This window comes from Lycorma delicatula, chromosome 12 (assembly GCF_047948215.1).
Source record: "Lycorma delicatula isolate Av1 chromosome 12, ASM4794821v1, whole genome shotgun sequence".
NCBI classification, from domain to species: domain Eukaryota; kingdom Metazoa; phylum Arthropoda; class Insecta; order Hemiptera; family Fulgoridae; genus Lycorma; species Lycorma delicatula.
The window spans coordinates 17,842,562-17,862,006 of record NC_134466.1 but is presented as its reverse complement, the minus strand read 5'-3'; the positions used below and the strand labels follow the sequence as shown (position 1 = coordinate 17,862,006).

Sequence of the window (19,445 nt, the reverse complement as noted above, 5' to 3'; positions counted from 1 at the left end):
AAAGTTTAAAAAAAAACAAAAATCTGGAAATTATAGATATAAAACATATACGCATAGAGAACAGAAAAATATTCAAGAAAAGTAGCAGAATATAAAGGGATCCAAAAAGGAAACATGGATTGTAGTAATAACTAGGACAGAAGAGTGAAAGAAGCAACACAGTTTAAAAATGAAGGAGGCTTGGAAGAGTAGTTGACTGACCAGTAATTAACGATTAAATGCAATTATATACCGATTGGTAATGATCCAGAAAAAAATATTCCAGTAATTTATTAGTAACATGTGATTAATGAATACGTAATGTACGGAAGTCTATTTTTTCTCAATTTAAAAACTTATAAAAGCCGTAACACAATCAAAAAAATAACAATCGAAAATGATAGGTTACAATTAAATTTTAAATTCCAATAGAATTATTAAGGAAGTTATTATTAGAATTATTAAAGCCAGTTATTTTTACACGGATTTGAATACTAGATCGTGGATACCGGTGTTCTTTGGTGGTTGGGTTTCAATTAACCACACATCTCAGGAATGGTCGAACTGAGAATGTACAAGACTACATTTAATTTACACTCATGCATATCATCCTTATTCATCCTCTGAAGAATTATCTAAAAGGTAGTTACCGGAGGCTAAACAGGAAAAAGGAGAGAATTATTAAGGAGAGTAAAAAAAATTAGAAGAAACAATGAACGGCATGGATAAAGGTCTACGTAAAAACTACCGCGTGAGAATAGACAAAAACAAAACGAAAGTAATATAATGTAGTAGAAAAGAACCGTTGAATATACGAGGGTTATATTTATTTCAAGGTCCGATCGGTCGCGAAATAAAAACTCGCGCAAAAATTGGATGAACATTTGTGCATATGTGTTGGGCAGCGTCTCTAGTATGGCCTTCAATCACGCCGCGTCACTTTATTTAGATCTAAACACGTAGCTAGCACGTAAACATGTCTACAACAACAGCATCTCCCGCCAAGTGTGAAGTGCGTGCGGTAATTCGATTTCTTCAGGCTGAGGGGTGTAATGCGGCTGAAATTCATCGACGAATAAGTAATGTGTACGGTGAAACTTCAACGAGTGAAAGCAAAGTGCGACAATGGTGCGGGAACTTTAAAGCAGGACGTACAGATGTTCATGATGCAGGCGGTCAGAGAAGGAAGCGAGTGTCAACCGATGATCTCGTTGAGCGAGTGGATGAGGCGATTCGAGAAAATCGTCGGTTCACAATTTCTGTATTGAGTGATTCGTTTCCTGAAATTTCAACGTCAGCTCTCTACACCATTGTGAGTGAGAAACTTCAGTACCGCAAACTGTGTGCGAGATGGGTTCCCAAGATGCTGTCCGACCATCACAAAACAATGAGAATGGAACGTGGCACGACCATCACTAAAGTCTCATATTTGATCACCCACCATACAGCTTGGACTTGGCTCCATCCGATTTTCACCTCTTTGCTCACATGAAACGCCGGCTAGGAGGACATTTTGGCACAGACATCTAGCTGCAGACCAGAATAGAAACATGGCTGAAAACACAGGCGGCTCTGTTCTATGACGAGGATATTGGAAAGTTGGTACCACACTACGACAAATGTCTAAATCGGAGTGGCGACTATGTAAAGAAATAGCGTAACTATGTAAGTACTTGTTACAAATAAATTTTTTTTTATTTTCACTGTGGCTTTAATTTCGTGACCGATCGGACCTTGAAAAAAATAACCCTCGTAAAAATAGGACGAGAAAAGACTATGGAGGTAAAAGAATTCTGTTATTTTGGAATTAGAATTACTAAAGATAGACGAAGCGGGAGCGATATGAAATGCCGAATAGTTTAAGTGAAACTAGCTTTCAGTCAGAAATATTAATTGCTTAGATAAAAAATTAATTTAAGCATCGGGAAATCACTTTTTAAAGTACATGTTTGGAGCATACCTTTATAAGGAAGTGAAAGTTGGTCGATCGGAGAACCTGAGAAGAAAAGATTAGAAACTTTTAAAAGCGGTACTTTAGAAGAACATTAAAAATCAGATGGGTGGATAAAGTGACAAATGAAGAAGTGTTGGGCAGATCGATGAAGAAAGAAGATTTTGGAAAAATATAGCTAAACAAAGAGACAGAATTATAAGCCACATACTAAGGCATCCTGGAATAGTCGCTTTAATATTGGAAAGACAGTTAGAAGGAAAAAATTGTGTAGGCAGGCCACGTTTGGAATATGTAAAACTAATTGTAGAGGGTAGATAATTGTGTAGGATGTAGAGGGTATACTGAAATGAAACGACTAGCACTAGATAGGGAATCTTGGAGAGCTGCATCAAACCAGTCAAATGACTGAAGACTGCAAAAATATTGTTCAAAATTTTAACTTAATATCAAATAATTAATTCAACAATGTAACAAAATTTCTTCCGTTAGTTTTTCCGAGAAAAAAATATACGTGACATTACCTGGTTTAAAAGGTAACAGAATATACCAAATAATAAAATTTTTTCAATTTTTTCCTGCAAATTCAAATGGAAAAAACTAGATTAATCAATCTAAGTGTAAACGAATTGATATGGCGTTTGACTAATCGTAATTTTTTTTTATAATTCGATTGTGAAAACGTAACATATATTTCACAAACCGATGAGATTTTGAGTAAATATAATTAGTCGTTGGCCTCCGTGGCGGAAGTGGTAGCCTCTGGGCCTTTCATCTAGAGGTCCCGGGTTCGAATCCCGGTCAGACATGACATTTTCAAATGGTAATTGTCAGTCATTTTATCCTCTGAAACAATACCTAATGGTTATCCGGGAGGTTAATATATATATATATATATATATATATATATATATATATATGAAATTAGTCATTTTGATGTAGTATTTGATTTTATATTGTAAGTGATCGGGGTTAGTTTTCAATTACATAAGCAAAATAAAAAAATATCCCGACTAGGAATTGTATGATTTATTCTGTTAAGTATACATGACTGTATTATTATATTAAGATGTTGAAAATTGATGAAAAGTAAAAAAAAGGGTTTTTTTCACTTCTCTTCTCCAATAATGTATATAAAAAATAAAATTACCGTTTAATTGTCTCGGCAGATCTTAGTACTGCAATCGAACCTGGCGTGAATTTCAAATAAAATTGTAAAAAATAATAAAATAATGTTACGATAAAATACAAGAAAACAATAATTAAAAAAAAACAAATTCATCATTATTATACAGCATTCAAATTCGACTCGTTTGTCACGATCAATAAACTCACTTTTACCTAATCGGGTCAGTTCCTTCATTTGACATTCAGGTAATTCAGTATTTTTTAAGACTTCAATTGAGATATGTTTTGTTTTCCACGAGTTCACCTCAGTTAATAGTACACCGATAGGAATGTCGTTTGGGCATTCCCATCGTTAGCATCCTGGCCGAGGCGAAACTGAAATATATCAATCTCTGAGGTTTTTGAAGATGACCTCCGGTAATGCCTATCAGGTTTAGGTACGGAGGAGGTGACGTAATGACCGGAAACGTCACACGGTGGGTCTCTTCTCCTACGGGGTGAGATCAAAACTTCGAATATTAGAACAATTTTACATGAATTTAGATCTTTAATCGCATTCCAAAATAGTGTCTAATTTCCTTTCCAACACATATATAATGTACGTATTAAAGGTAAAAAAAAGCTCGTATGCACGTAACAAGTTATACTTCTTTGGCGTGAATAAAAAAAAAATTTATACGCATTCAAACAAATTTTAACCGAGTCAAACGACCGATAGACGAAATTAAATACCACGAATAAAAGTTTGAATATATAACACTTAAATAATATTTATTTTATACAGTTTAAAAAGTATTTAAGTATTCGTTGACATCTAAAACAAAATTCATCGAATATATTTCGATTAGTTTAGTTCTATTAATTCTTCGGATGAAGATCGAGTAGACACGAGGGTTATGAAATGAAATATATGATACAAATAGTTTTATTTTATAATAGTGTATTTTATCAAAAATTTGATTTTCGTAAATTTAAAATTATTTATCCAAAATCAAGAATTTATCTGATCCGTGCTATTTTCTGTCATTAACAAATATAATTTTACTCAAAAAATAATACTTACATAAGTATACCCTCAAATCTTGATAAATATACCCTACAATATAAATAAAGTTTTATGAATATGAACAACAATATTCACGGTTTAAAATATCCGTGTATATAAATATATATTTATTACGACTCGATATCTGTTATGTTTACAAACGTGATAATCACTTAATCACATTGAACGACTGACTGAATTAGAAACTACACGTATATGCGTACAAACTGATCCACTTAGCGCGCAAAAATTCTTGGTGTGTTACAAACTTCCGTAACATGCTGAAAATACACTCTGATCGGTTTCTCCTAACGCGCCAAAAGAAGTGTAACTTCAAAACCTTTCCGGCCAAAAGTTGCAAAGCAATCGGAAAAACAACTTATATCGCCACATAAGCTTGAAATTAGTGCGTGGGATATGGAAATGTGGCGTATGAATAATGCCGTACCTGACCGGGATTCGAACCCAGGACCTATAGATGAATGGCCGAGACGTTACCTACCCCCTCTTTCCCCCCCTCTTTTTCCTGTTTAGCCTCCGGTAACTACCGTTTAGATAATTCTTCAAAGGATGAATGAGGATGATATGTATGAGTGTAAATGAAGTGTAGTCTTGTATATTCTCAGTTCGACCATTCCTGAGATGTGTGGTTAATTGAAACCCAACCACCAAAGAACACCGGTATCCACGATCTAGTACTCAAATCCGTGTAAAAATAACTGGCTTTAGTAGGACTTGAACGCTGTAACTCTCGACTTTCCAAATCAGCTGATTTGGAAAGACGCGTTAATCAATAGACCTACCCGATGGGTGAGACGTTACCTACCACTCGTGCCAAGGAGGCTGGCGGGAGTGGTATTATTTTTGGATGCTGGTTTTCAATTGTGTTTTTGTTTTTTAATAATGCCGATACAAAATGCCAACCACAACATTATTTTTATATAGAAAGTAAAAATTAAAAAAAACCTTTGTTGAATATTTATTGAATGTTCAATAATTTATATCAATAATGAATATCCAAACAGACCGATTTATCTATGTTTAATGACAGTAGCGTCTTATTTATTTTTAAATATTTAGAATAAATCGTAATGTATGGTAAAATTAAGCCAAATTAGGGTTTTAGAAAGTATTTATGATAGAAAACGCAGTATTAAATTACGCATTTAAGCAAAACGCCGGTCACGATCAAAGGAATAGATATCTTATCGTTATTTTTTATTGCGTTAAAAAGTTTACTTTATATTTGGCATGTTATAGAACGAATTAAAAATTTTTAAATAAATTCTCTTTCACTAATTTTTGTACGAGTATATTAACACACATTTTAATTATATTGTCATAAGTAAAAAAGCTATAAAAATACGGATAGTTGGAATTTCCACTACCTATACCTTGATAGTTGGAATCTAGCAGTGGATCCAACCTCATAAAGTATACACTCATAGAGTAAATTAACTTTGTTTGTACTAAATTTTTTTATGTTAAATTGATTTCAAAAGAAATCTGCCTATTGTAATGGGTATAATGATTCGACTTCCGGATAATTTCGACATATCTTCGCGTTTTGCATCCACCAGACCCCAAAACCACCGTCAGTTCAAAAGTTTATATACATATTTCACTTTCTTGTAGGCACGATAACTGCCGTAATTTTCCGCAAATCACTTTCAAATTTATACGTAAAATATAACGACCCAAAATCTCAGACGAGTTCGTTAATGAGCAAAATCGGACAATGAAGGTGGAAATGCGGGGGGGGGGGGGGTTTCGACAAAGCAAAATATCGTTAGAATTGTCGTATTAAGTAAAATATCAAATTGGTTTAAAGTTCCTACTACTTTTTTGAGCCTAAAACTTATCTAAGTAAAGTTTTTCGATATCATCAACCATTGGTCGAGGAGGTGAAAAAATGGAGTTTCGAAGACAAAAAAAATCATACGTCCCTCAATAGGCACAGCATTGAATCGGTTAAAAATGGTAGTTATTCCTCTAAACATTATTTAAATTTTTTTCTGAAATAATTCTTGATATGACCATCCCTTACGGCAAGGGATGACCAAAGTTTTGCTGGAATTGTAAGAAGATGGGGCTTGTCGTATGGTAAACATGTAAAACTTTTTTTTCACATGCAACCATTGTCTTATTGAGTAAATTTGAAGTTTTTCTTAAGTTTAAGGTGGAAATTGTTTTTATCCCCTGCTTAGCATCGGTGAAATCTACCTCCGCTTTCCGGCATGCTGAAAGGGATTTTTTTATTATTAATATTGTAATGCTTAATTGTTGTAATTTTATAATCTATATTGCATTTTTCAATAAAAACTAAAATGATTATTAAATTGTAAAAATGTAGATATAATTAGAACTTTGTACTTTCTTTTCAAAAGTACATGTGGGGGGGGGGGTTTACTGTATTTTTGTATCTAATATAATTGTAATTTTTGTATTATAATCAAACTTTTTCAGTTTTCTTCGATCATTTGGTGTAAACCTTTGTTGTTGACGACTCAAAGTCAATCGTTTGGCACAGTAACATCTCGTTCAGTCGTTTGATCGGGCGGTAGCAGCTCCTAGAAACGATTCCTTTCCGATCCCACCGCACATCATCACTTTTCTGGGCGTCAATCTTGGCTTTGTCACCTTTTTTTCTGTTTAGCCTCCGGAACTTCCGGAACCCGAAGGTATTACTTCAAAGGATGAATTGAAAGTAAATGAAGTGCCATTTTGTACAGTGTCAGCTCGACTATTCCTGAGATGTGTTGTTAATTCAAACCCAACCACCAAAGAACACCGGCATTCAAAATCTAGTATTCAAATCCGTATAAAAGTAACTGCTTTCACTAAGATTTGAACCTTAAAACTTGACTTCGAATCAGCTTATTTACGATAACGAGTTTAACTACTAGACCAACCCGGTAGGTTGACTTTATCACCGTTTTCGAAACTTTACTGTGCATCGGTCACGATTTTTTACGTATATTATTTTCATACGTGATCCATTTTACAGCTCCCGTAATGAGACGTCTCAAAAACGGCTCGATTTCGTTCCATCTTAGCAAGGATTCACAGATGGGAATTCGATGCATTAATTTTTTTATTATTAAACCGTGTAGCACCGAGATATCGACTGTTTATATCCAAACGGTATAAAAACGTTTTTGTGATCGATGTTTAGTTCGTTAGTAAACATCGGGCCTCGAATTGTCATGACTGGTTATGTGCCAATGTTGATCTATTTTTTTCAAAATTTCATCGACATTTTCAATCGTCGGCCGACCAGAGCGAAGTGCACCATTTACACCAAGATGTTGATATTGAATACGCTTGAACCGGCTTTGTACCACACGTACTGATACCGCAACAAGTCCATAAACTTACGCGAAATCGCATTGTTCCTTTTTTTATAATAACATTTTAAAATTTATTGAATTTGTGCTTTATTTTCCTAATTTTCAAAAGGCAATAACTTTTAAATAAATAAACAAATGTATCGTAACTTTTCTAAAAAATACTTGGTTGTAAGTGCTGACAGATTTTGATTAATATAACCAGAGTTATGCGATCCTAAAGACATTTACCGAAAGGATACGTAGAAACCGTTTTCCCCAACCTCTATAATATTAAAATTATAAAAATATTAATTGTTGGTTATTTTTTCGTAATTTCTTTTTTCTTTCTTAATTTCAGTCAATAATGGAGGAAAGATCCGTAATCGGTTTGGCACCACCGCATGATATAACAGCAACTTCTTTGCTAGAAATATTTAAACATTTTCGATGGAAAACTATATCGATTATTACATCTGGTAAGTGTTACATTTTTCTTATATTTAATTTTTATTGATTAATTACAAAGTTAATTTAAAAAAAAAAAAATTACAAATTGTTTATTATATTTATTTGGTGCTTCAAAGCATAAGAATTTATTGTGTATTCATTTTATCCTATCTCTTTTTAACTGTTTGTCGTCGTTTCTGCATGAGAATGTTATTTCGATTTTAACGAACAGTTAAAATCGAAATATCGATTTTATTTAAGTTTTTAACTAATAGTTGTTTTAATTCTATTTAAAAAAAAATCTGATGTAGACACCACATGACTTCCTTGTACGCCTATTAAATTAAATATACACATTTTTAAAAGTACAAAGAATTCTATTTCACCAATAACTTCTGATATTTTTTATACTTTTTTTTATTGTAAAAATTCTTTTACAGTCAGAGGTTAATAATTATTAATAAGGCAACATATTTAAATTAAAAAAAAGTTAAAAAAAGAAGATGAAATCTGATTCGAACCGATGTGCCTTCCTCTTGTAAGATCCAAATATTTCATTAATTAAAATTTTATTTTGGCTATAACTCTGGAACCAATAAAATAAGTACCACTTATAACATACATACGTACAGACGTCATACCGAAATTAGTCAAAATGGATATTTCCGTTGAAACCAGACAACCGAAATTTTTTGCATCGTACAAAGAAGTATTGTAATCGTGTACTTTGTACGAAGTACAAGAAAGTATTGTAATCGCCAAAAATTTCAGTTTTCAAATTTCAACGTAAATATCCATTTTGACTAGTATACGTACATCCCTCCATTCCGTACGTACGTACATACTTATGTGCGTATGTATCTAGCATAATTCAAAAAAGATGACTCATAGGATGTTCAAATTTTGGGTTTAGGCCCGTTATAATATCTAGTTGCGCACCTTTCCTTTGTATTGCAATCGACTGGACCAAAATCAAAAAAATTCAGATTCTGGATTTTTTCTTAACTACAGTAATAAGCCCTTCTTGAGAGCTTTTTAGCGATATGTCATAAGGGGTACTTGTTTTCATTGGTTTGAGAATTGTAGCCAAATAAAATTTTAATTAATAAAGGATTTGGATCTTACAAGGGGAAAGTACATTAGTTCGAATCCGACTTCATATATATATGTGATCTTTTTTACCTTTTTTTTTTTTTTTTTTTTAATTTAAATATATTGATTTATTAATAATTATTAACCACTGATTGAAAAAGAAAATAACAATAAATAATAATTTAGTAATAAAAGTAAAAAAAGAAACATGAAAAAATTCAGAAGTTATTAGTAAAATAAAATTTTATGTACGTTTCATTTTAATTCAATTTTTTTTACTGAGGTTAATAATTATTAATAAATCAATATATTTAAATTAAAAAAAATTATGAAGTATATGAAGTCGGATTCGAAGCGATGTTTGTATAGTTAACGTCCGACACGTTCTCATTTTCCCCCCATTATTAGTTGAGCCACGTGAAACAAAATTAATATATAAACTAATATAAAATGCTAATACGAACACCACAAAAAATTTAATGCATGTGAGGTCCACCACAATGCAGTTGTATAACTGTCCACTTTATTAAAGAATTGGAGGACCGTATCTCACTTTGAAATAAAATTAAATTTAAATGAATCGCAGCAAAAAATGTGTGTCTTATTTAATAGGCTTAGAAGGATGTCATCTGGTGTCCATATCAGATTTTTTAATTCATAATCATTTTCTTGACTCTGGCTGCATAATTTTGAACTATTCTACATACGTATCACAAACGGTTCTTCTCGTTTTATACAAAATAACACGGCAACATTAAACGTATTGGTTTATTAGAATACACTGGATATCAGTCGGTGTAAAATTTTGATCGTAATCAGATCGATTTCTGCTTTTAGTAGGTAGTTTACGCGATGTCCGTCTCCTATCCTTGCTAAACTTTAACGATCGTGGTAACCCTTACTTTTCCTTTAGTTTTCTATAATTTTTACTCCTTTCCGACTTCTCTTTTCTACCGATCTTTTACCGTTGTTTTTAATCGATCTTTATTTTTCCTTGTCAGTAAAATTTCGTATTTTGAATTGTTGCTACTGAATATTCAAATTCCTCGTTCCTTTATTTTAGGTAGATTTCATAAGAAAGCTACCTATTGTAATGAATACCGTGATTCGATTACCAGAAACTTTCGACATATCTTCGCGTTTCACATCCTCCAGACGACAAAACCACCGTGAGTTCAAAAATGCATTTATATTTCACTTTCATCTGAACACAATAACTGTCTTAATTTTGCGTAAATCATTTACAAATTGATACATAAAATATAACGATCCAAAATCTCGTTCGAGTTCATTAAAGCGAAAAATCGGACCATATGGGTGGAAATGGAGGGCTTTTTCGAAAAAACAAAATATATCTATAACTTTCGTATTAAGTAAAATATCGGATTCGTTTAAACTGCCTACTAATCTTTGGAAAAGACCTTAAAACTTATGTAGATAAAGTTGTTTGATATCACCAACCATTGTCCCGGGGGGGGGGGGGGTTCGAAGACAAAAAATATCATACCTCCCTTAATAGGCACAGGATCGAATCGGTTTAAAGCGGTCGTTATTCCTCTAAACGTTATTTAAAATTTTGTGTGAAACCATTTCTGATAAGACCATCCCTTACGGCAAGGGATAACCAAATTTTTGCGGGAAACGTTAGGTTAGGCTTGTCGTATGATAAACATGCAACCATTGTCGTATTGAGTAAATTTGAAGTTTTCCTTAACTTTAAGGTGGAAATCTTTTTTATTCTCTATTTAGCACCGGTGAAATCTACATCCGCCTTACAGCGTGCCGAAAGGAAAATTTTTTCCTTTTTCCGTCCATTTTCTCTAATCTTCTCCTTACCTACATTGTAAATTTCTTTAATGTTTCTTTTTTCTTCTTCTTAGTGTCCGCGTTTCATATTGGTACAGAACCCCTCTACTAACATAAAATTTCACAAGCCGCTTCTTTAACTCATATTAAATACTTCCGTAGGACTGTCCATTCATATTTTTATTTTAATTTTACTTTTGTAAACTTCTGTTATTATAGATATTACCTATATAAATTTACCAGTTGAATTATTTCGTTTTTTATGCTGAAATTCATTGATTTATCGTCTGCTACCCTTATTGCTTTAGTTTTCCTTACGTACATTTTTATCTTATATTCTTTTATACCGTCTTCTTATTTTGAAATAATCTGTCGATTACCCTCTGGTAAAAATTTTACCTAATTTGTAAACCTTATTATCCTTCTTTCTACGCAGGTTTTAGACTGACATTTATTCTGGAGCATTTTTTATTGTACTCAACGTACATACTGATTTATGTTGGTTATAGGCAACACTCTTGTGAAATCAAATATACTGATTTTATTTTTCAAAGATAAACCTGTGGTAAATGGTTTTATAAATTAAAACAAGAAAATAAAAATTTACAATAGCAAAAAATAGATTTATTTTGTTTTTAACATAATAAAAATGATTTATAATAACCAACAATAAAAATCTAATAAAGTCTGGATAAATATTATCCATTGCTCTCTGTTTAGCTGTATGATACAAAAGGTTTTAATAAATGAATAACGTTAACATTACTGCAATGTTATATAAAGGAAATAGATTTATGTTTTTGGAAACCCTAAATATAAAACTAAATCCTTTGAGTTCCTGCATGGATCTTTATAAACGGCCCTTTATATATTATAGTTGAATACAAAATATATATATACATTTACAAAATATAACAAAATTCTGAAGAGAAATATAGGTTTTCATTATGAAAACCTCTCTGAACAACAAGCGGCTATTTAGTACGTATAGGAAAAGCAATTTATAAAATTATTCCAGTACATATTTAAGCCGCTCTATGCAAAATCACGGGTTAGTAACGTACTGTTATAATCCTGGATTATGATACCGTGATTTTCCGTGAAATTTTGGAAGGAATAGATCTCCAGCGACTGGAGGGAGAAAGCCTGATCCTGTTTTACCCGGATGCTGTTTTAAGTGGGTTCGGTTGTTTGTTTTGTTTTACAGTTTCTCGGCGAATTTATCCGCGTATTATTACTATACACTTCTTTTGCTTATTTTTTATCTAAAAGCTAAAAGCAAATTACGCCTCCGGTTCTAGGGTTTAACTTATTATAAGGAATCCTACAATCTTCGTTCTTGTGTTTTTTTTTTTTTATTTATTATTTGTGTAAAAAGAGATAATAATCCTGTATATAAATGTTTTTAAAATTATAAAAATAAAAAATATATACATATATATTTATTTTTTGTAAGCACCCTTTTCAACAGGCAGGCAGAGAAATTTTTTTATTTAAAAAAATTTTTAAAACGTTTAGATAAGATTGCTATTGACACAAAAACTAATTAAAAGAAGTAAAAAAATTTATTTAGAATCCTCATTTGCGACTCGAACAACAGCACGAGAACATAACATTAGTCAGAATTTACGGATTCGAACGTTAAAAAGTGAAAATTTCAGACCCTTCAAAATTTGTCCGGTGCGATTACTTAATGAAGACGCCTACATTCGAAGACTTGAGTTCTGGGGAGTGTACAATACTTGTGCAGATTCTTATTTATTAAACAATACAGTGTTTAGCGACTAGGTCACATGTTTTTTAAACGGTAATGTGATCGCCACAATTGTTGATACTGGACCGACATTAATCGACAACGGTAAGGCGCATACACAATATCCACAACATCCACAATAGTCAAATTAAACATACATACAAGTACTGTGGGTAGACGATCGATAGAGTCTACTTTTATCGACGGAAACGTAAACGCAGTGAAATATGAGACCTCGCTTCTCGACCGCATCGTTCCAAAAACGTTGTCGACTACGATTTCCAAAACATTCGGTTTCAACAAGGCGGAGTCTCGCCTCATTTCGATCTTCAGGTGCGTGAAATTTTAAATACATTTTCTTCTTGAAGATGGATCGACCGAAGGGTTCAAATACAGGTGTCCCATATAAAACGCAACCCAACCTTATATTGGTAGGTATTGAAATAATAAAAAAGCATGTGTAAATGTAAATGTAATTTTTATTATTACCATCCATTACCTTACATTTAGAGTAAATGTTGGAAGTGGCCGCCATCTTTTTGAATACAAGCTTCAATTTTATTTACAGCGTTTCTTGCAACTTTTTTCAAAGTTTGTGGCTGGATATTTAATACGGCTTGTTCAATATTGACTTTCAATTGTTCGCCACTCATCCATGAAATTTCAAAAGTCAAGCTTACTCCCCTACTCGTTACTGAAATGGACTCGTCCAACATCTGAACATCGCGACGAGTCTAAATCGTTCTTTCATATACGTAACTTAACTTTTAATAAATATAATCGTGATTCTAATGAAAACACTAATTAATTAACGTGTACACTCAATATAATGCGATATAAAATATAAAGGATATCCTATCTAAATAATTTACAATCTATATACTAAATAAACATATATTGAACAGCCTAACAATTAATTTATTTGGAGATATAAATGATCTAGCGCCATAAAGGTTCAGAATAATTAAAGGTGCAATAAGGCGTAGTTATTCGAATATCTTTTTTTTGGTCTTTTGGTGGCCGGTTAACCGAAAAATAATACAAAAAGTATTAATGCGAAATACTTTTGCGATAATAAAAAATCGTATTACAAAAAGTTATAGAAATATTAAAATTATTCTACGTATAGTAGTAATCCATTATCCCCCTTAACAGATTAACTTAAAAATCGTGCAATTTTTTTTTTTTTTTTTTAATTTTTTGGGGAAATAAAATTATGTGAAAAAATTTTAAGATGGAGAGCTCATGAGGTTTATATCATCCTGTCCTTGTGGCTAATTGCGACAAACATTAACCGGCTTGATTCTCAACATCGTGCCAAGTTTTATTATCCATTTTGGTCCATATATTACACCTTATATAACTTTCCAAAATTTCTTAATATAAAATTGTATTTTGTTTTATTTTTTCTGTTAGACAGGATCATGAAAATCCAACTGCAAAAAAATCTGACGTACAACATTTCACCCGTAAAAAAAAATGTTTTTTTTTTTGCGAATTTATGCAAAAAAATTTACTAATATATTAATACTTTATACTCAATATACTTTATTGTACTTATAAGTACAAGTACTTACGGACAAGTAATATACGATTTGCTGATGATATAGTAATTCTAGCCGAAAGTAAAAAGGATTTAGAAGAAACAATGAACGGCATAGATGAAGTCCTACGCAAGAACTATCGCATGAAAATAAACAAGAACAAAACAAAAGTAATGAAATGTAGTAGAAATAACAAGATGGACCGCTGAATGTGAAAATAGGAGGAGAAAAGATTACGGAGGTAGAAGAATTTTGTTATTTGGGAAGTAAAATACTAAAGATGGACGAAGCAGGAGGGATATAAAATGCCGAATAGTACAAGCGAAACGAGCCTTCATTAAGAAATATAATTTGTTTACATCAACAATTAATTTAAATGTCAGGAAAAGATTTTTGAAAGTGTATGTTTGGAGTGTCGCTTTATATGGAAGTGAAACTTGGACAATCAGGTTACGGATTACGGATTTCTTAAGTTATTTGACTTTTTTATAAGTTAAATACTTTTCAAGTGAAAAATGAAATTTTTTATTATTTTTTCTGGTTTTGTTGGGTTGTATTGTGATTGGAATGGATAAATAACTATTGTCTTTACAAAACAATATAACGGAGTGAGTTAAACTTAACATTTTTTAAGTGAATAAGTTATTTTAAGGTTATATATTATATAAGTTATAGTAAAACTAAACTTAACCTACGCTCGCTAACCTTAACTGATTAGCACAGTAACGTTTTGAGTATTCAAATAATAAATTCAGTTTATTATTAATAATAATAATTTGTTTACATCAAAAATTAATTTAAATGTCAGGAAAAGATTTTTGAAAGTGTATGTTTGGAGTGTCGCTTTATATGGAAGTGAAACTCGGACAATCGGAGTATCTGAGAAGAAAAGATTAGAAGCTTTTGAAATGCGGTGCTATAGGAGAATGTTAAAAATCATATGGGTGGATAAAGTGACAAATGAAGAGGTATTGCGTCAAATAGATGAAGAAAGAAGCATTTGGAAAAATATAGTTAAAAGTAGAGACACATAGAGACTTATAGGCCACATACTAAGGCATCCTGGAATAGTCACTTTAATATTGGAAGGACAGATAGAAGGGAAAAATTGTGTAGGCAGGCCACGTTTGGAATACGTAAAACAAATTGTTAGGGATGTAGGATGTAGAGGGTATACTGAAATGAAACGACTAGCACTAGATAGGGAATCTTGGAGAGCTGCATCAAACCAGTCAAATGACTGAAGACAAAAAAAAAACGAGCAAGTGGGAATCGAACACGAAATTTTTACTATACTTTACGAGTTTATATTTATTTTTAATTTGAACGATTTTTAAATCTATATAAATAAAATTTCTACTTTTTCACTTCGTAATAAATTCTATTTTATATTTTGAATTTAACATTTAAATTGTTAGCGATGTAAAGCATCTGATAAACAAAACAACATAAAGAAATTTTAAATATTTAGAATTCGTGAAATTGTTTTGTACAACATTTAAACTGAAACGATGCAAATTCTATACATTTCCTAAGGCAATGCGCGTTAAGGATGCGTTAATAATTGATGTTTATTTGGAGCAACATGTGAACATTAATCAATCTTTAAGTACTATAATATTTTATGTGTTTTATTTTTTTTTAACTCGTGGCCGTTAAAAAAATTTATTTATTTTTTGAAAAACTTTTTTTTTGTTTTGTTTTTTCTATTTTTAGTAGTTCCTAGTTCCATTTGAAAATATCTATTTGTAATTTTTTTGTGTTTTTGGTTAGCGATAATTAATTTTAAACTATTTAACTTTTGCCGACAACAAACCGAACCAAATTTTATAATATATTTTTTTAAATCTTCTTCAAAACATTTTTTTTTGTAATATCGTCACTGATCGGTTCTCACGTGATATGAGCTGACCGTTACCGACGGTCTTTTTTTAAATTAAGCAAATGAAACGGGTGTCGGATTTCACTTGTCTCTTTTTTAAATTTCGTTGTCCTGTTTGTTTTTTTAACTACATTTTTTACCAATATATACTATTAACAGACCCGTCTTGGCTTCGCTCGCGTTATATTGTTACATGCGTTTCCCGTCGCGATCAGAGACGTTTAGCCAGTCAAGGCCAGTTTCGCTTGCCCTTCTCGTATAATCAAGAGGCTCTGCACCTTGGGCCCCTCTGTATTCATTAAACTCATAAAAAATTAGAAATCATAAAAAAAAACGTATAAATAAATAACCTAAAACTTCTTTTACTTAATTTACGTAGTTATATCTATCGAGAGATATCGATATATCGATTGCCATGGCCTATATCGATCGTTGTCTATGCCATTATCGACTTCCTCGGACACTTAATATGTGAATAATTTTTTTTTAAATATTTCAACGCCAACGACACCTAGCGGGTCCATTTATCGCAAAAATATTTCTTTTCACATAACTAATATGTATTCTGAATATGAGCCAAATCGGACCGCAAATACAACTTTTCGAAATATCTAGACCCCCAGTGCCACCTCTTTCTTTTTCCTGTTTACCCTCCGGTAACTACCGTTTAGATAATACTTCAGAGAATGAATGAGGATGATGTGTATGAGTGTAAATGAAGTGTGTAGTCTTGTACATTCTCAGTTCGACCATTTCTGAGATGTGTGGTTAATTGAAACCCAACCACCAAAGAACACCGGTATCCACGATCTAGTATTCAAATCCGTGTAAAAATAAATGGCTTTACTAGGACTTGAACGCTGGAACTCTCGACTTCCAAATCAGCTAATTTGGGAAGACGCGTTCACCCCGGTGGGTTCCCCCAGTGCCACCTAGCGGGTCCAAACTAATTCAGAAACCTTCGAGGGCGTTAGTGCAACAACTCACAAAGTTTCATCGCAATCGGATGAATGGTAGAGGAACATATACGGGACAAACGAACATTTATATTTGTATATATAGATGTAATGGATATATTAATCCGACACGCAATAATTTTTCTGCAATCGGATTCTCACAATTCCTGCACGATTTCAATGCGGTACAGACGTAGTTCTAATTTCTTCATGGCTTTGCGGACACTTCTGTATGACATTTCAATCTGCTGATGTAGCCCTCCGATTTTATGCACAATTATTACTGTACAATTATGATTTTTACAATATTTATAATTTTCAAATACTTTTCTTTGTAGATTGCATTATTTATTTATTATAAACACACTTAACATTCTGAATATATGTCCAGTTCCTGTGCAACTCAGCATCTTCTCTTTCGTCGTCGGAATAGTCACTTCCACTACAATTTTCTAGATGTATGATAAATTTAACCGTCATTCATCGATTAATGGTTTCATGTTCTTATACTCAGTTTCAGATTTTTGAAGTTATACTTATTTTGGCGCGTTCGGAAAAAGTGATCGTATCGGAGAAACGATCACTTTCAACGTTTCTTAGTGTATAGTATATACTATAATACACACTTTAACCCTAACTCTTTCAGGATAGCTGCTCGTCTAGTTGTAGAACCTTTAAACTAAATATTCTTTTGAAGTTCTTCACGTAATTTATTTAATATAGGCAATTCGTTATGTTTTGCTTGAAACTCGTTAACCGATCGTCTTCCAACGCATTGATGTAAACTATCTTATCCGCTAACCGGTTTTGAACGTTGTTTATACTTTTTTGGTGTGTAGAACAAACACAACTGCGATGTAGATTTAAGAAGATCCTGTTTTTCTTTTCGGAATTTTTGAACTTCTGATTTTAAAATCCCACAAGCTTAGCCACAGCAGTTCTTTCTTCATTTTTTTGAACGCTTATTAAATTTTTGTCATCTTCTAATTTGCCTAATATTGTAGCTTCTTTCTTCGTAAATCGTGTACATTATTAATTATTTCACGAGCTTGATTAACCGAACTTTTTATTCTTTTCGTGAACGACACGTATAATAGATATTATTTTAAATGTGTTCGTGGATTCCTAACTGCAGTTCGAGTCGGTTAAGGTTTAAATTGCTCACACGCTGTATTTTTATAATTCTTAAATCTAAATTTGCTTTCTTATTTTTTAGAATGTGAATACCGCACGTACTTTTGTCGATCTGATTTTCATTTCTTGTCAATCCTTTGTAATTTTACACCATCATAAATAGCAATATTTATTTTAAAATTTTTGGAACATTTTATCTGTAATCTTAATATTTATTCCGTTTTTTTTTTCTTTATTCATATTTCAATTTAAATTAGACTTAGTTACTTGCAAAAATAATTTTTCATTTAATTTTATTTTTTTAATAATAATAAAACTATTTTGTCAAAAATAAAGTAAAACATCAATATTTGCTTAAATTTTTCTTCCTTTTTACTTCTTTGTAGGAAGTAAAGGAAGTATTGTGATCGCGAAAAATTTAAGTTTTCAGATTTCAATGGAAACATCCACTTTGACCATCCCTGAATCCATGTTGACTAGTTTTGGCGTGACGTCTATACCTACGTATGTATATCTCTAATCTGTAAACAAACGATTATCCATAGGATGTTGAAAGTTTGGATTGAAGACTGTTGTAACATCTAGTTGTGCATTTTCCCTTTTTATTGCAATCGGTTCCAAAAGTGTCCAACAAAGCCCAAAATCAAAGAAAATTTGGATTTTCGACTTTTTCTTAACAGTAGTAATAATCTCTCATCGAGAGCTTTTCAGCGATATATCATTAGCGGTACATATTTTCAATGGTTCCAGAATTATACCCAAATAAAAATTTAATTAATGAAATATTTGCATCTTACAAGGGGAAGGCACATCGGTTCGAATCAGATTTCATCACTTTTTTTTAAACTTTTTTTCTAATTTAAATATATTGATTTATTATAATTATTAACCTCCGATTGCAAAAAAAAATTAAGATAAATAATAATTCAATAATAATAATAAAAAAAAAAAAATATGAAAGAATATCAGAAGTTTTTAATGAAATAAAATGTTATGTAGTTTTCATTTTAAAAAAATGTGTATATGTAATTGAATAGGCGTACATGGAAGTCATGTTGTGCTCACATCAGATTATTAAGTTTTAAAAATGTATCATTCTTAATTATATGTAAATACCGTACCTCTATATTAAAATTAATTACCGGTTATTATTTCATAAACAAAGCTTTAACTAAAAATATTTTTTTTCTTTTTTTTTTTAAATTAAAAATTTAATAATAAATAATGTATATTATTTGTTAGTTAATGAATATCAATTTATTTATTAAAGCTTGTTGACTTCATTTAATTTATATTATAAATCTCGTTTAAACAATAATTAAACGGTAAAATGTTCGTATAACATGTTAATTTATATTCTTTAGTTACGAGGTATATTTAGTTAATTAAAAATTTATGC

General features: G+C 31.6%; 1 protein-coding gene across 1 annotated transcript in view; it reads left to right on the top strand.

Annotated features, from left to right (window-relative positions):
* LOC142332979 (retinal guanylyl cyclase 1) overlaps positions 1 to 19,445 on the top strand; it is a 424,869-nt gene that overhangs the window by 193,783 nt on the left and 211,641 nt on the right. Inside the window, exon 4 of the mRNA XM_075379736.1 lies at positions 7,791 to 7,908. Within this exon, the coding sequence (XP_075235851.1) occupies positions 7,791 to 7,908 (118 nt within the window). The remainder of the gene's footprint in view (positions 1 to 7,790; positions 7,909 to 19,445) is intronic.